The 18377-nt window shown below is 39.8% G+C and overlaps 1 protein-coding gene across 24 annotated transcripts in view; it reads right to left on the reverse strand.

The window, feature by feature from the left end:
* MAST4 (microtubule associated serine/threonine kinase family member 4) overlaps nt 1-18377 on the reverse strand; it is a 308536-nt gene that overhangs the window by 15069 nt on the left and 275090 nt on the right. For 20 of the 24 annotated variants that reach the window (XM_065047429.1, XM_065047428.1, XM_065047427.1 and 17 more), the window contains 10 exons: nt 16338-16546; nt 15398-15536; nt 14133-14265; nt 13254-13419; nt 10890-10991; nt 6878-7000; nt 6535-6647; nt 4492-4619; nt 4152-4384; nt 2081-2281 (listed from right to left, as the gene is read on the reverse strand). In XM_065047429.1, the coding sequence (XP_064903501.1) occupies nt 2081-2281; nt 4152-4384; nt 4492-4619; nt 6535-6647; nt 6878-7000; nt 10890-10991; nt 13254-13419; nt 14133-14265; nt 15398-15536; nt 16338-16546 (1547 nt within the window). The remainder of the gene's footprint in view (nt 1-2080; nt 2282-4151; nt 4385-4491; nt 4620-6534; nt 6648-6877; nt 7001-10889; nt 10992-13253; nt 13420-14132; nt 14266-15397; nt 15537-16337; nt 16547-18377) is intronic. The other 4 variants (XM_065047432.1, XM_065047431.1, XM_065047430.1 and 1 more) reach the window with 1 other exon arrangement.

Here is an 18377-nt window from a genome sequence, read left to right on the forward strand (position 1 = left end):
CATGACAAGCCCTGTCATGCAAGGGCAGATATGCTTTGACAGCAAAGGCGCTACTCCCTGGATGCGACTCAGAGGCTCCCAAAGGTCGGTACCACCAGCTAATGCTGAAATCCTACCAAAGAGCCAAGCCCCGAGGGAGCTGTCTCTGTCACCCTCTGGCTCTGAAACACGCCACATCTGCTTTCTGCTACATGTGGGACATGTCCTATGACTCTGAACTATATGTCTCAGGTCAGGAACACTGAACATCTGCTGCTGTAGTTTATTTTATGGATAAGCAGGAATAGGGTAGTTTTTTTTTTACAGTATTAGGTACAGCTAACGTATAAGATTTTGTTTGATACAGATATAATGACAAGACTTTTTAGGCATAGGCAAAGCTAAACTTGGATTTTATAGAATGATGCTGAGATTAAACTGAAGGAAAACTGTAGTTTAATGAACACAGCAACTCAGTCTATATAATCTCTGAATTTAGCGATTCTTATTAGACAGCTCTGGAAGCACTACTAGAATACAAACTGACGAATAACTCGATTGTTGTGTGTATATCATGCTCTTGTGACAGCTAATCTCAGTAACTGGCATGCACTACAGGCCCTCTACAAGCAGGAAAACATAGCCCTGGTGCTAGCTATTACAGGGGTATACCAAAACCCACTAAAAATACATTGAAAACAGGAAATGGGATCCATCTTTTTGAAACACCCTGTATTATTTGGAAGGAAGAGTCTGCACAAGGAACAAGCCCAGAGTGTTTGCAAGCTGCCTGCGGTTTTCAGTGCCCTGAGCAGACTGAGCACGGGGTCTCATTGTAAATTACAGTTTTCTCATTGTGAAAATAATCTTCATGCATTTTGCGAGAATGCTCATTCACATTTGGACAGCATCACAGAAATGCTAAGTATGCTTTTCATTGTCACCTAGTTGTACTCATTCAAGCAGGGGCAAAATACTCCTTTTAACTGAGACTCAATATTTTCCTCTTGACTTATTTATCAAAAAATCCTCATATTTAGCTGCTGGAATTAGTTACTTCATAGGAAGCCTATGCTGTTCTTTACACTGTATGGTGAAGAAGAAAACAGGTGAATCAAAAATTCCTGCAGTAATACGGGTCACATGGGCTTTTCACATCTCCAAGGTCTCCAAAACACACGCACAATAGCACAGTGTTTGCTCACCAAAGCATTAAGAAGCACAAAGGGCACACAAGCGTTATGGCCCAAAGACAGGTGAAGGTTAAGAGAAGAGCCAGAACCAACTCTTCAACAATTCTCCACTAGCCTGAGGACTCAAAGCAACCTGCTGAAGTTACTGTCAAAGTCACTTTTGAACACATGAAGCGAGTGCAGGGTTACGTTATCAGGCCACCAGACACTTCAGTATTTTACCTAAGGTCTAAGAGAAGCATATGGCCAGTGTGCAAAGCTGAGATGTCATCCCACTTTTGGGAAAAAAACCTCGAAGTCTGGGAGATTCGGATTTTGATTCTGAACCATTAGAACACAAAGCACCAACGCTTCATCTGGAAACACTCAATACTAATGTTGTATCTCCACTTACTTGTAGGAATATATCTGGCTTCAAATTTTGAGCACTCCATGTAAGCCTATGTAGTACGGAACAGGAGCCTACATGCTATTTCCACTTTTGTGACACTTCTCTTTGGGTTATTGCCTTTCTTTGTGGGTGATGGGAGAGAACTAATCAAGCTGAATGTGCTGCTGTAACAAACAGCTATTCTTGAAGCTGTACACAGTGAGCTTACTTAAAACTTAAACTACACCCCTGCTGTAGGGAGGGCCAAGGACTGAAGCCTGCATCCTGCTGTGCATGCACACAGTCAAACACGAAGTTGGTACTACTAAGCTACATTTTTGCCTGTCAGAGAAGGCCCCACAGCTGTAATAAGACCACTGTGACTTGATAAGATTGCACCACCTAGTAACACAGCTGAACAAGACAAACAAAAAGTGTGACATCATCCATTCTGGTCTCTCTGAAATATTGAATTTACATCATAAACCATCAAGTATGCATAAATCATAACATTTCAAACAAAAAGATTTATCTCTACCTCCTGGGATCATGAGGGACAAAGCACTTGCAGAAAGGGACTTTGTGACTTTTCCAGAGATGATCTTTTTCTCTGTGTTTTCTAACTGTTGACGAGCCATGTGAGACGCAACATCACTGGGTGGCTTTGAGGAGTTATCTGTACTGTCCACACTTTCATGTCTTCCATTTATCTGATCTAAGTGCTCTGAAAAACTGCCAACTGTACAAAGAAGAATGGATAAACACATTGAGGGAAAACTGGGGGTCAAGGTGGAGAAATGGTACAATTGTGAGATAGGAATTTTTCTTCCTGTTAATAAGTTCATAAAACAACATAACAGAAACCTAGGTAATTCTTCTAGACTTATGGAATGCATAAACGTTAACAGAATGAACTGAAATCAACAGTGTTTTGTAGTCACTGACTAAGGTAAAATAAGAGACGAAAGCTGAAGCAAGTTTGGTATCTCAATATGCAACACCCACCTTAGAGAACTTAATCATTCATTTATTTCAGGAGTAGTTCACACAAAAAATAAATGTAAGGCTACAACCCTAAGGAAGGTTTTATCAGCTTAACAACTTCTCCAAATTTATTTATTTATTTATTTATTTTTAATTCTTTGGTGGTTTTCTACCACAGAGGAGAAAGATACATTGCACCACTATACTCATTATTACAACCACATTGATATTAGCCTCTCATGTGCAATTAAATTCTACAATTTTGAATGGGGGAAGGACAGCAATACTTCAAAAAATATATTAAAACAAACAAACAAAAAACCCAAAACAACCAAAAAAACACACAGGTCTTGTCTCAGGCAAAAAACCTGCACAGGATTTCTTCAAAAATTGAAAGATATCACAAGAAAGATGAATGACCTAATGAAACATGCACCAAGGGTAGGTTGCCTGTTTAAAGACATAGCAGTAATTCCTAGTATTTGTTTAAGGCCACTGAATATCCAGTTGCTAATGGACCATAGAAAAATGAAATTCTTAAGTTTAACTGGTAAGTGACAGAAGAAGAGCAGATGCTTTGAGTTACTACTGTGACTGCTGTGCTAACACCAACAGCCTAACACAGGGCTGGGGGAAGTGAGCAAGAATTTGGATACAGCCAAGTCAATGTATTAGACAAGGGAAGGAGGTGGAAGTTGTTGTACAGCTGGATAACCCTGAGAAAGCTTATTTTCCCAGAAATGGAGAGGAGGAAGAGGGAGGAAAATGTGGACTACAAGGGAAATTAGGCATCTGGGCACAGAAAGGGGTTGCTTGAGACAACTCAGTGAGGTACAAAAGAGAAATAAGCTGAAAACAGGCAAATGTGTAGGGAATTTAACTGGAACCTACATATGGACAACCATGACACTGATTTAAGTGTGTGTAAGGTCTTTCAACAACTATACAAAACTCTCCTCTGAAAGTACAAAATCAGGAAGATACTAGGGCCCTAGATTCTACAGAAATGCATGCAAATACTTGAGCTGGGAAAGGGATGCATAAAGGAATTATTTAAGTAGGGAAAGGTTTACAACAGTCCCTCCTAGATTCCTAATGCCAAAAGTGACTTCCTCAAATCAAAGACAAACCTGCCAGTTCTGAAAAGCATATATCATTGAGATATCTTAATTAAAAACACACAGTTGTGCAGCACAGTGTTAGAAAACAGCACTATATACCAGTTGGAATGACTCCAGGATGATCAAAAGATCACCAACTTCAGTGAGGGATACAAAAATAGTGCTTTAAGAGCTCAAGGGGTCTAAGACTCCTTTTCTCCACAGAAGGATCCTGCGAAAGCCATACAGTCAAGTCACCGTTTTGTTCATTTGCCTAGCAGTCCTCCAGAGTCAGTGGTGTGACACCAAATGTTGGCACTTCCAAAGAAGTTGAAATTCTCCCACACATACATTCATGAGATTTTATTAATTTGAGCCTAAGCACAAATCAGATCCCTCTTGGGATGCCTTTTTTTAAAGCAGTTCTGACATACAGGACTTCTACATGCATCCAAGCTACTGCTAAACAAAGAAGCTCCACGACTGTTTCTAATGTCTTCAGTAAAGAGACCCACTGTGAATTACCTGATAGCGTGGAGCTGCTGATTGTACTTGCTGGAGTGGTTACTTCAGGTTCATCTTGCGCTATTTCCTCACTCACAAACGTGGGCTTTTCCTGTTCCTCCCGGGGTCCCACTAAGCTGGTGGAAACATCCTGTTCTCCTTCAGCTGATACGGACAACTTTGGAAGCAAACCAGAACTGTGTCGCTGCCTGTTGCTCTCAGTGTCAGAGGAGATGGGTGTAGATATTTGTTGTCTGCATTAAAAATAAGCAAATGCTCATGCAGTTATTGAGATGAGGAGCCCTGCTACCTGGGAAGCAGGACCAGATGCAGACCATTTACAGCATCCCCTTCTACTTACATTTCAGAATATTCTGAACTCCAACTTAAAGATTCCACAGAAGGCAATGTTACACCTTTTGTTTTGTCTCCTGCATCTTCCTTTTCTTCACCTTGTGTTTGAGTGACTCGATCTATGCTACTAAAAACCTATTACAGACAAAAAGAAAATATATACAAAAAAGACAACTTATCACTGACATATTTGATATAAAAAACACATTCATGAAAGCACATTTGAGGTTGTACTCTGCATGTTCTAAATGCTTATACAGTATTTCAGAATGCAAACTTGAAACTTCTTGAGCCTTTTTAAATTCCCAAGAGTTTGTGTTCTTAAAATGCTTTCCTATTTCATTTTCTTGGCTCCTCACATACAGGGTCACGAGTAATGTCTCTTCTCATTATGAATTTATCAGCTTTCTCCCCATTTCACTGTGTGAACCAGGAGAGGATAAACAAAATCCACAGCCAGGGGGTCTCTGGGTCACAGGATTAATGCACATCTTGGATGAACTCACAACCATAAAGCCAATCAAAGTAAAAAAGCACTAACCCTAAGATACTGACTTAGTTATCTACCAGCCAGGTGTGGAAAGCAGAAAACTTCAAAGTCAATTCAGATTGATTTAAGAATAAATTACTTGGATAAAGCACTTAAAAATTAAACTCTGATCACTGGAAGTCTGTTGCTTGCTTAGCTGAGAAACAGCACATAGCAACTGTCAGTTGTATATTCTTCAGCCTGAGAGGCACAGCTACAGATGCAATGACATAACAACATTAACAAACCAAATTATTACTGTGTTACAGAGCTTTCAAAAGGACAAAAGTCCACAGAATCACAGAACAAGATTAGAAGAGACCTCTGAAGGTCATGCTGTCTCTCTGTACAAGGAGGGTCACCTAGAGCTGGTTGCTCAGGACCATGTCCAGATGGCTTTTGAAGAGTTCCAAGGATGGCAACTCCACAACCTCCGCGGACAAACTGCGTCAGTGCTCTATCACCCTCACACTAAAAAAAGTGTTTCCTTGTCTTCAGGCAGAACTTCCTGTGTTTCAATTTGTGCTTACTGCCTCTGGTCCAAGTTACCCCCAAAGAGACTGTGTTATTTACCAATATCTGAATTTGAAACATAGCACAACTCAAAATAAGAACTTCACACAGAACAAGGCTAACTACATCCACAATTCCCATCTCTGCTCTTCTACACTGACATATGTAGTACTGCAGAGCCAACATGAAATCCACCAACTCTAAGCATAAACCAGGACAAACAAGATACAAGCACAAACTTTCCAAATACCTTCAAACAGTTCCAAACTTTTTAAAGGGAAAGCTTTTGAAGAACCACTGCTGGATACTACATTAAGACTAAAAGCATGCTCATTAGGCATTCCACTTCCACTATTTCCTGCCAGTCCTCCACAGTATTTCCTGAGCATGTCCACTCTGCTCTGACTGGTGTCCCCTTCCAGCAATAATTAGTTCTCATCTCAACTACTGAAGTACAATACTTCTTCGACAGTCAGCTTTACCTTTACAGCACTCAAATCACTCCCTCAAATCTATATCTCTCCTTGACCAAATCACATGGTAAACACTACTTTGCTTTTTTCCCTTTAGCCTAATGTCATTTAATTAATAGCTACTATAGGCTAGTACTGTAATCTTTGTCATGCTTTGTTACAGCAAGACACCCAGGACACAATTGGAGCAACGTGCAAACTATGCACAAGGAAACCAACGTGAGGAATATGCATGGGCATTTAACAGAACAATTTCCCTAAACTTTCTCTTATGCTATCAAGAATTTTCTACAGAAAATACCACCCTATTTCTAGAATTTTCTATTATTTTCTTAGTGACTCAAGAAACAACTTTTCTACAGAATCTTCTTTGTTTTAATGGTATTCATTTCATTCTTGCTCAATTTTAGTTAACATGTCCTGAAGAAACAATGCCCTGTACATTTCTTCTATATCTAATATTTCCAAACTCTATAAATGTAGCAAAATATTTATGTACACAATATATATTAACATCACAGCAATTTTTACTTACTTTTGAAAATCTGTGTGAACATGAAGAAAATTGTCTTATCTCCAAACTAAAATCTTCATCATTGGTATCATCTTCTTCCTCAGTTTCCATATGGTGGTATTTCTCAGAACGAGCTACAGACAAGGGAAATAAAGTACTTGAATTTATCAGAAATTTACCAATATTAGGAGCGTAATTTTATTCTTAAGATTATTTCTGCTGAAATGTCAAACCACCAATGAAAATGCAAGCTTCCAGTGGTTCTGACAAAGTAGATTTTCAAAGCAGTAAGCAAAAGCCAAACCAGTGACTATTTAAACAAGGATTTCATCACTTTTTTTTTTTAACACCATCAAACACCTACTGTCAAAGTAACTTGTGTCATCTTCAGACTCCAGTTGTGGAATAAACTCTGCTTTCTGTCTCAGCAGACTGTTCCAGTCAAGGCTCCTGAAGAACTGATGCTGCTTTACTTCATATGCACCGCCTGGGGGAGCCAGAGAAAAACATTGAGCAAATCATACCAAATCCTCTGACATGAAGGCAACTAAACCCCTGGCCAAAAAATGCAAATTAACATGGAAAGGCACATCCATCACTGTAGGCAGGACCATCTACTACCCCTTTCCATTAGAATCTCCTACACCTATGAGAGCACCTCCTTGTTCCTGTTTTGTTGTTGCCATTTCTTTAACAGTGGTGGCATTGCCTTATCATCTGCCCCCTTTTAACATTTCTGTCTTTCTGGATATACTGATTATTAATCTGTCAAGCTACACATTAGTCAGAAGCATCGGATGCAGTAGTAGCCTACTTGCTGTAATATGTGTCAAACACTTACACTCGTTTTAAGTCAATAAACAACTAGAAGAACACAATGAAATACTGGAATATTTGTCCTAGGGAGGTCGGCAACGTTGTTACTAATACACATAGACCTAATTTTAAAAACTGCAGAGGTAATCTGCAGCAGCAGGAGTTACTGCCAAGTTGACCATATCGGGTTTGCATGGCAAGGCTTTGGTAGCAGGGGGGACAGAGGGATGGCATCTATGAGAAGACATAAGAAGCCAACCCCATGTCTGACTGCCAACGCCAGCCAGCCCCACAACAGACCCGCTGCTGGCCAAGGCTGAGCTCATCAGTGATGGTGGTAGCACCCCTGTGACGTTTACCAAAGGGTAAAACGCTGCCACACAACAGCAGCCAGGAGAGAGGAGTGAGAATATCTGAGAGAAACAGCTCTGCAGACACCAAGGTCAGTGAGAAGGAGGGCAGGAGGTGCTCCAGGCTCTGGAGCAGAGACTCTCCTGCAGCCCGTGGTGCAGGCCATGGTCAGGCTGGCTGTCCCTCTGCAGGCCATGGAGGTCCATGGTGGAGCAGATTTCCACCTGCAACCTGGGGAGGATCCCATGCCAGAGCAGGTGGATGCACCTGAAAGGGCTGTGATCCCTTGGGAAGCCCACACTGGATCAGGCTCCTGGAGAGAGGGCCCACACTGGAACAGGTTTGCTGGCAGGAATTGTGACCCCATGTGGGACCTCTGCTGGAGCAGTTTGTGAAGAACTGCAGCCCGTGGGAAGGACCCACACCAGAGAAGTTCATGGAGAACTGTCTCATATGGGAGGCACCCCATGCTGGAGCAGGGCAAGAGCGTGAGGAAGAAGGAGTGACAGAGGCAACATGTGATGAACTGACCACATCCCCCGTTCCCTGTCCCCCATGCGTAGAGAGTAGGTAAAGAAATGGGGAGTGAAGCTGAGCCCAAGAAGAAGGGAAGTGTTTGGGGAACATGTTTTTAGATTTGTTCATATTTCTCATTACCCTACTATGTCGTTAACTGGCAATAAATTAATTTCCCCGAGTCAAGTCTGTTTTGCCCGTGATGGTAACTGATGAGTGATCTTCCGTCCTCATCTCAACCCATGAGCTCTCCATCATATTTCCTTCTGTTCAGCAGGGGACTGACAGGGCAGCTTTGTGGGCACCTGATGGCCAACCAAGCTCAACCCACCACATTGACAGAGCATGTAAACATCCCTATGTCAAGGCTAAGTCAGAAGAGAGCCACAGAAAAAGTGTGAAATGTCCAGGATGGTCTTCTAAATCAGAGTGCCAAGATTGCTAGGCTGGGTTCTTTGCTTTTCTGACAGCACTACGGAAAAATTCATAAAAGCCAAATCTTCCCAAAGGAAACCAGAATCACATCTCTTTTAAGTCACTAGCCAAGGTGCGAACATTTTTGTGAGAAGAGCAATGGGATATTACTTTAGAATTGTGTAATTCTTGATTGGTATCAGACATGTCAAACCCGAAGAGGTCTTTTTTCTGTCATTTTCCTTCTTCAAAACAAGTATAGTGTCTATCTCTCTTCCTTCAATTCAACTATGCCACTCAGGTCTCCTGAGCAAATACACAGTTATGATTTTTATTGAGTGTTATGTAGCTAGCTAGTACGTATTTAATAGATAGGGCTGGCATTTGAAATAAATGGTGGAGCCTGGGATAAATGGTGCCATTTTACAGTGTCCCCTTGAGATCTGTTACATTTCAGCCTTCCTTTCTGTGAGTTGCTTCTGATACTTAAAAACTTTGTTTCTACACACCCCTGTATGTTTCAAGGAAACGGTTGCCTAATTTCCTTCTTCAGATTGCCTGGTCTTGATAGACCATGAATAGTTGAAAGAAATCAGCCCATAAACGAGCTGCACAGATGCTCCATGTGGCAGCTCTCGCCATTACGATAGTTAAGCCAGCCTCATCCTAGCCAATTCACTTTCTCAACCAGCTGTAGCAAAAAAGGCAGAATTTGCAATCTACTTTTGATCCAGCTTCTCACAGGGTGATAGTTTTGAATTAACACCATGTTTACCAGGAAAAAGCATCCTGGCAATGAAACAACAATGCCTGAAAGGACATCACTTAAAACAAGGGAATGGAACTAGTTGTGGCTCCTCACTTCCCCTCTGGCAGCAGTACCCTTTGCAGCAGACAAAGCAGGCAGCAAGCTGAGAAGCTGACAGGGCATCACACCTCCCCCACTCTGTTCAAGATGGGGCAAGGGAGGACAACAACCTTAGTTGAATGCCACTTACTCCACACCATCAGCTACAGCGAAGTCTAAGGGCTGTCCACACAGCTCCCAGATGTTCAGAGAATTCACTCATCTCAGTCACGTCATCACGTCCCAGTGAAGACATGTCGTTTGGGGCTGCATCAATAGTATGTGGGGTTTGGGTCACACTCATGTTTCCCCTGAGTAGCTGTGGTAAGGCCAGTTATGAACTGATTCAATAAAGCTCCTTTTCATGTTAGTTCTAAAAATATGCGGCACTATCTGACCACTGGACTCAGTTTTGCCAGCAATTTTACAAGTACTCTCATGCTGACTCAACCTCCCACTTGGTTTCCTTAGCATCCCCGATGTATTTATATTCATGGCACAAAGAGTTTCTTACAGATAAGATTATACCTTTACATTTGGGCTCTTTTATGTAGGTGGCTTTTTTCTTTGCTGTGTTAACATAGTGCTTTGCACACTGAGATGGCAGTCAATGGCCAGGGCTTCCATATATTAGCACTTCAATTATCATGTGCAATATTCTTCATTACTGCCTTTCACCCAAATTCCTGATCCTGCTCCACCAACCAACAAATAAACTCTATTATATAAATGCACAGTTCTTTCATTAGCCCATACAGGCTTACTACTCCTAATATCACATGCTATGTTCTCCTCTTGAAATGGAAAGAGCACAGCACTAAATGACCACAGTGGAATAAGCTGGCAGTTTGTGTTCTCACTGATATCCTTTTACTTCCTAAACATCCACACTTTGGGTTTTATTCTACTTCGTGCAAGGCAGTAGTGCTTGCTGAATGAGAATGACAAGACTTTTCACAACACAACCTCAGACAGTTATTTCTGAACAATTAGCTTGCATACTCACCACCTACTCTAATGTCTGGAGGAACTAACGTGCCAGGCTAAGACACTTCTGAAAAAGGAAGCATCCTTTGTGCATCGATCCCTCTTCTCTATTTCTGTGTTTAATTATTTAATACTGTATTAATGAAGGAACCCCATCCAATGGCTAAGTGGGTCTGTTAAAAATTTCTGATTTATCAAATTAAGATAAAAGTAAATGCAAATGACCACATGTAAACCTGGGGAAAAAAAAAAAAAAGCCATCATCTTGTTAAGCTCATATTACTGGTCTGAATCTGTAACGTATCCTCTGCTATAATGGCATGCTGTCATGCAACTTGCCCTGACAGATGTTTCTTGGGCAAAGCAAACAATAACATAAGCTTCACAGTGCTGAATATAGAAGCTATTTCTAGCACACAAACAATTTAAAACAGTGCCTCCTAACCTGTTCCCAGTCTTTCCAAAGGATTCTGTCTGAGCAGCAGGGTAATCAGATCCTGGGCATCGGGAGGAGGTGCTTCATCCTTTTCAGGCCAGTTGATTTCATCTAGTAACACAGAAAGTTGTTTGTTATTACAAACATCCCAACCTTCAGCAGAAACTGTGTGAAAGAGCTCTTAGTGGGTTAGCAGTAAAGTCAGCGTTAAGGCAATTTTTTCAAGTTGATCTCTGGTGCATACTAATTATTTCCAATTTTTATACTCTCCATACAGACTCCATAAACATAATGTTACAATCTAATTTTCCTCAGAAGTATCCTTTAGCCCAAAACAGTGTTTAACAACAGGAATGCTTGGCTCATAGAAAACTATTGCAAAATATTAGCACAACTTGTATGCTGTCCCTTTTCCGTTCCCCCAACAAGAATCACGGTTTAAATTTTAGTTCTGTTCCACGGAAACTAGTGTTCAGATGGACACAGCTGACCTGACCCAGCAGTCACCGCTCACATCTGCAATCCTCCTCTAATGCTAGTAGACTCACTGAAGTCATCACTCCCATGACTAAGGGCAGAGGTATCGGACTCTGCTCTCAAGAGGTACATGCCAATGGAGCTTTTTTCCCAAGCGTCTCCTACTTCAGAGGAAAACCACCTCACTCTAATGACTTTTATACTACCAAAGCTTTTGCACTTCATAGCAAGTTGGACCTAAATCACTCAGTCAATATATTAAACCTTGTAGTATCCAAGTAAGGCAGAATAAAAATTCCACCAAACTTACATTTAAATTAAACGATGGAAAAATTAGCCAGTTTCAGTTTGAACATGAAATTTATAACAGCTTATACAGCAACTTTTGTCTGATTTTTAGGAAAAGCTGCCTCTAGAGATGTAACATATTGCAGGTTTAGACAAAACTCTGCAGTTTCTTATGCAAGTATCAGTTACATTATAACACATGGCATTTGTTTTACAAAATGCAAAATTAATGCCACATACAAAATACAGTCTAAACTACAAATTTTGTCATTAATTTTAGACTACTCCCCCCACTTCTCCCAGAGAGCATAAAGATAAAAACACATGTGCATGTGCCCGAAAACGCAATAAAAACATGAGTTATTTCCATGTTTGCCTGCCTCCAGTTTCCACTGCAGTTTGAATCTGATTTGGAAAATAAAGCATGAATATGCATTGCAGCCATGAGGCATCCAGAAAAAAAAGCCAGCATTTGCTGCTTGTGTTAATTAAACAGTTGATTCTCCTTGCCACTCAGGCTTTGGCGTATCACATCAGAAAACAACGTGGTTATACATCCATGAGCAGCTAGGATGTTGTATAAAGAGGTCCTTTACTAGAAGCAACTCACAAATGCATTTCATCACAGTTTACAAACAAGTCTGGCTTTCAACTTCAGAGACGGAAGCAAGCAAGACGATTACAGAGTGTCTCCCTAAGTACAAAGGGGATTTGTCACATTCTCAGAGAGAATGGAACCAGAGGTGCTGATAGCTTTGTTTCTATGTTTGGCTTTTTTTTTTGTGTCTCTCTCTCCTCAGTTTTACCCACTGGACCTTTTAAGCAGACCCTAAAGCAGACTAGGAAATACTCAGTAACGGAGGTGCCATTCTGTTAAACTTTTGGCATAAATAGAGGCCTTCTATATCTATGCATCTGGGAAATTTATGGAAACAGCGGGTAGGATAGTAAACAATTCTGTTTAATTATCATTCAGTTTTGCCACAAGCCACATAACAATACTTAGGGTCAGCTTGCAGGTTAAGATCTAAAAGGTTACTGAATTTTAAATGGAAGAAGAACAGCTGCTACAGAAATAACATTATACTACAACAACCATCAATGAAATCATTAACAATCTGTGAATTAAATTTGTTTCCTTCTCTTTCTCATTATTTATTATTTGGGAGACATTTGTTTTAGGGTTTTATTACATCTTTGTTAATTTCTTCACTGTGCCATGAGGCATTTTTCCATTTATGCAAATTTATTTTAACCATTTCTTCTCTGGTATAATTTATTTACTAAAGACTGAAATCACTGTGCCATAGTGGTATTACTTTTCTACTAATACTGCTTTCTTTTTTCAAACAGTGCAGCTTAGCCATTGGAGGCTATAATACAGCAACAATATACAGTAAGATCATCTTTTATACCACATTTATTCCTATTGCTTTGGCAGCAAATTGTGTATTATAATATTACAATGTGTTTTTTTTGAGCAAAACTAGCTTGAAAACCTAGTCTATCAATAAAGTTGTAAATAACTTCACTACTAACAGAAATTGAAATATTTCACAGCAAGCTAAGTTTGGGGTTTTTTTTTGTTTGTTTGTCTGTGATCCTCACCGCTGATTACTTGTCCAAACAGCTCTTCTGGTGTATCTCCGAAGAACGGCACACATCCAACAAGAAATTCATAAAGGATAATTCCCATAGCCCACCAGTCCACAGGTTTTCCGTAACCCTGTCTTAGTATCACTTCAGGAGCAATGTATTCAGGTGTACCACAGACCTAAAATACACAAAACAAGCAGGACGGTTAAAACAAGTATAACTGGGCTATGTCACATCATTTGTAATTCTTGAAATGTAAAATAATTCTGAAACACTGAAAAATGGAATTCAGTAGGCTTTAGTCTGAGTCTGCACAACAAGTAATATTTTTAGAATGACCTAGCTACATTCACAGACATCATAATCAACATTTGTGCACCTGTCATGCAAAACACAGTTTGCATTTTGTACAAGGGAGTCCATCACGGCAAATATTTAACTTAAACATATCCTTATCTTTACATGAAAGTTGTGATGGTTTTATCTTAAGTAACTCTTACAGTGAACAGATTGTGAGTAATGGTAATGAGGCATGCTTAAAGGGAAATGGGCCATAGCAAGGATTTTAGCACCCTTGGTTGTACAATGCATCATGAGCTCCACAAGTACTCTGCTGAGACTTCTGAATTCCTTAGAAAAACTGTTTTCCATTTGTCTCTCTCACAGATTCACTTGCATGCAATTAGGTTGTTTGTCTTACTAATAGGTCCTAATGTGCAAAGAAAAAAGCCTAGAATGATCTGCAGGGCATAAGTAAAAGTAATTGACACACACAATTGGAACACCAATGCAGAAATAACAACGGATTACACAGCATTATGGTACATTCTGCTGGCAAAACATCACTTTGTTTGAACAGTCAAGGTAAAAGTGAAAAAGGCTGTGTCTTACTTGTTTGTCAAGGAATTCTCTGGCATCCTTCTCAATGTGACCCTCATACAGATTGGTAGTCAAACTCATTAGTCCGACCTTTGACAGGCCGAAGTCTGTAAGCTTTATATGGCCCATGGATGTTACCAATAAACTGAAAATTAGAAAGACCTGAAGTTACCATGGTATAATTCAACATCATGTGCTTATTACTATACTTGAAGGAAAATGTTTCATTAGCACTGCAAAAATAAAAGGACAGCTTTGAAAGTAATCTAACCAGGTACAAAATAAACAGGTTAAAAATCTGACAGTCTTAGATTTGTTACTATTATTATCAGATGTAAACAAACTTTTTAAATGCAATTGCACAATATCTTATAGAACCATACTGGTGTTGAGAGCTGAATGCTAGATGTTTTGAAGAAAAAGAAACAGTCATCATCTGAAAGACATAGATAAATGTTGAAGTGAAGGTGAGCATTTTCTGTCCATAACAAGCTTTTAAAAAATCTTTTTAAAAAATCCGGGTATTAAGTTAGTAGCTAACATTACATTGGCCTGAGGCACCATGTTATAAAGGTACTGCCATTCAAAAGACATAACTCCAGTTCTCTTTTATATATATCTATATATCTATATATCTATATATCTATATATCTATATATCTATATAGATATATATCGATATCTAAATACATACATATATATATATATATATGTAGTTTTTTAAGTGTGAAAGGGGTAGAAGACTAATCGAGCTGCAACAGCTATACCTGTTACTGCAGCTACTTGCTGCAATGTATAGGAGCGATACTGTATTTCTAGACATTGTAAAAAAAACAAACAAAAAACAACCCAAACAAAAACATGTAACAGGAAAGATTTCCCCATCTGTTCAATCTTGTCTTCGTACATTCACATAACTCTGAGTTGATGATACTTAAAGAGTGTTTTACGCATACTTTGAAAGATCTTTTCCTTAATGACCAAAATGCATTTTCCTCCATACTAGCCAGAAGGGTAAGTACATTTTTTTTTAGTTACTCCAATAGCCTCGTTCCATCTTAAAGACAGAAAATTTTAAAGAGCTTTTTTGGAAACAAAACATCTTCTGTAACTGCAGGTAATGAAAATTCAAATTTTGAGCAGAAATTGTGAACCTACACAACATTCATGATAAAACAAACAAGCAAACATTTCAAAAACATTCAAAGAAAGGTTACACTTTTCACATTTTATCTAACAATTTCAAAGTCCTCTTTTGGTTACATTCTATACACATACTTGTCTGGTTTCAAATCTCTGTGTACAATTCCATAATTATGAAGGTACTCCAAAGCCAGAACAGTCTCCGCAAAGTACATCCTTGCCATGTCTACAGGTAATGGACCCATATTCTTCATCAAAGTAGCACAGTCTCCACCTGTGGAAACAGGATAAATGTTCCAGATGACACTATGAATTCTGAGGTGTATCTGTATAACCCATATATGCTGCCGAAAGAGACAAATGGTAGTCATAAAAGTTTATTTTCCAGTCTGATGATTCAACTGAACACGTAACAACTGCTGTACTGGAAACACAGTGTGAAGCTGGGAGCAAGCTGGTTCAGCTGGAAGTCTGTGCTACCACTTTCCAAAAAAAAAGCCACAAACCAAGCAACCCACCCACTCTACCAAAAAACAAAACAAAACAAAACAGAACAAACAAAAAACCACAAAGGGGGGCGGGGGAGGGGGTAATGGGGTACAAGGGGAAAAAAAAAGCCCACACAACTACAGTCCCTTGCTGTCCTTCAGCATCAGTGCCTTAGTGCCTTTTCAAACTAATTCCTTTTCCCTCTTCCTCTGTAAAAATAATGATTACAAATATCCCAATATTTCAACATTCGCTAATGAAAAATTTGAACCCCAGAAAAGCAAACAGCATTTCCACATGAAATTTGAATGTTAGGACACTTACAATCAGAGTCTATGAGGAACTTATTCAAAAAGCAGTTGTTTCCTATTATAGCTGAAGCACAAGAGTTTTTACAACCTCTCACTGCGAGATAATGACTGGGAAAAAAGCCACCTTATTGCTGGATTTAGATACTAAATCTGTACTGCCAGAGTACAGACGACACATGAGGGGCCTTTCTAATGCAAATACCATATGGGTTATTTTTCTTCCTTAGTATAAGAAAACTCTCTTCTTCCTCTGTAAAACAGAACAAACATTTTACCTTCTACATATTCCATGACCATACATAAATGACGTTTTGTTTCAAAGGAGCAATACATGCTGACAACAAACGGATTTTCTGCAAATGTCAGGATATCACGCTCAACGAACGCCTGTTGGATCTGGTTTCGGAGGATGAGATTCTGCTTATTAATTTTCTTCATGGCAAATCTTTGTCTTGTTTCTTTGTGTCTCACAAAATAGACCGCACTGAAGAAGTTCAAACACGAGAGAAAAAGAAAAAAGTCTGCATAACTATTAAAAATCTATTTTAAAACACATTTTTTTACAAATAATTTTTTTTTAAACTTTATAAGTATTATATAAAGACTTGTTTTTAATTTAATGCAGTTGCCTTTCACATTAGAGAATAGCTACAAACCTCATTTTGTTCCATAACCAGGATGAGTCTCAGCCAACACAAATTAGTACAAAAATGAAAACCTGTTTGGTCTCCCCCTGCCCCCAAAGCAAACAACGGATAGAGCAAATGGGCCCCCAGCAGATACAGCAAATGCTCTCAGCTCAGGCAGATTTTGGGCGTTTCCATCAACAAAGGATCATATACAAACCCCAGCTTTGGCACAGTGTTATAAATCATTCCGACAAATGCTTGTTCTGCAAGTGTGCTGTCGGATAATTATGAGTCAGACTCTGTCCAGGGGATTTTAAAACATGTCACAGGTTTCTCATGAAGGTTGCTCAGAAGTTGCTCGGTAGGTGCCTCCCTCATCGCCAGGTGCAAAATCTTCCATTCTTGTTCAGTCTCTGACATCAGCATTGATCCGTATCAGAGGGAGGTCACCAGTAGGTAATCCAAAACAAAGATCACTGCCTGAACCACACGGTAATGTGGGATTAAGATGTTTCTTGACATGCGGAATTTCCACTGGGCACAACGCCTCCTGTAAGCGTGGTTAGGTAAGGTAAAGGCAGTGAGGGAAACGAAGTGAAGGAAAACCTCACATGGACAAGCCTTCATTTCTTTCAAGACTCAGGAGAAGGAATCGCCCTGCCGTGAAACACTGACACAAGACATTACCAATGCTTTTCTCAAAATCCCTTGCAGCAAATCCTGAACGCATTTGCCTTGCCTGAAACCTACTTTGTAGCATTTAATGCTTGTAGCATCTCCAGCATATAGCTACCACAATACTCAGTTTTTATGGAAAAAGAGGACTAAAAGGAGAAAATAGAGAGGGAAGAAAATGGGATTCAACTATGTAGTTTTTAAATTCAATTTGTTGTCCCCATGAGGCCCAATTGTCAGCATAAAATTATTTATTTAAAAGCAAAAAGCAGTTCTTGCCTTACTATTTATATGAGGAGCTTCCCACAGCTACCAAAGTTAGAGGCACTGAAAACATCCAGGTTTCTGCTTTCCTTTGTGGAGGAAAACTTTTTCTAGAGAAGTTTCTCTTACTGATTTCAAAAGCTTTCATTAATCCCTTGCTCTTGTCTGAGCACAAAGCAGGTAAAAGACATTACATCATTATGAAAGCAGGCAAAAAGTACCTTGGGCAAAACCCAAGACAAACCCCACCCTTCTTGCCTCCTACTAAGCCTCACTCCCTTCTGCCCCTCCCAAAGTGGAATAAAGACGGAGTTACTCAGCTCCAGTGCTCCTCCCTGCTGGCCTCATGCTTTCTGTCCTCCTGCACCTCCTCCCACTGCTGCCCTCACACTTGTTTTGCTCCACCCCTTCATTGCAACTCTTTTCCTTCGCTTTTCTTTCCCTTGCACTTTGGTTTTCCCCTCTCTTGTTGCTAGCTCCTACCAGTGTAGCCTGAGCTTCTCAATCTCCTGTGATTTCATCTTTTTTCTATTTCAGTACCCTTGTGCGCTTCTCACACATAGAAAAGTGAACCCTGAAGGTGCAATCCTTCAAAAAAACAAGTTACACGAATGAACTGAGGACTGCTTGAGGACTTGTGAAGCAGATCTTTCTCAGAGCTATAATTCGGACAGTGTGCCAAGATGAAATCTTTAGAGACAGATATTAACCTGAGCACATTATTACAGCATCTTAATAAACCCTCTC

The sequence above is a fragment of the Columba livia genome, chromosome Z (genome assembly GCF_036013475.1).
Source record: "Columba livia isolate bColLiv1 breed racing homer chromosome Z, bColLiv1.pat.W.v2, whole genome shotgun sequence".
Taxonomy (NCBI): Eukaryota; Metazoa; Chordata; class Aves; order Columbiformes; family Columbidae; genus Columba; species Columba livia.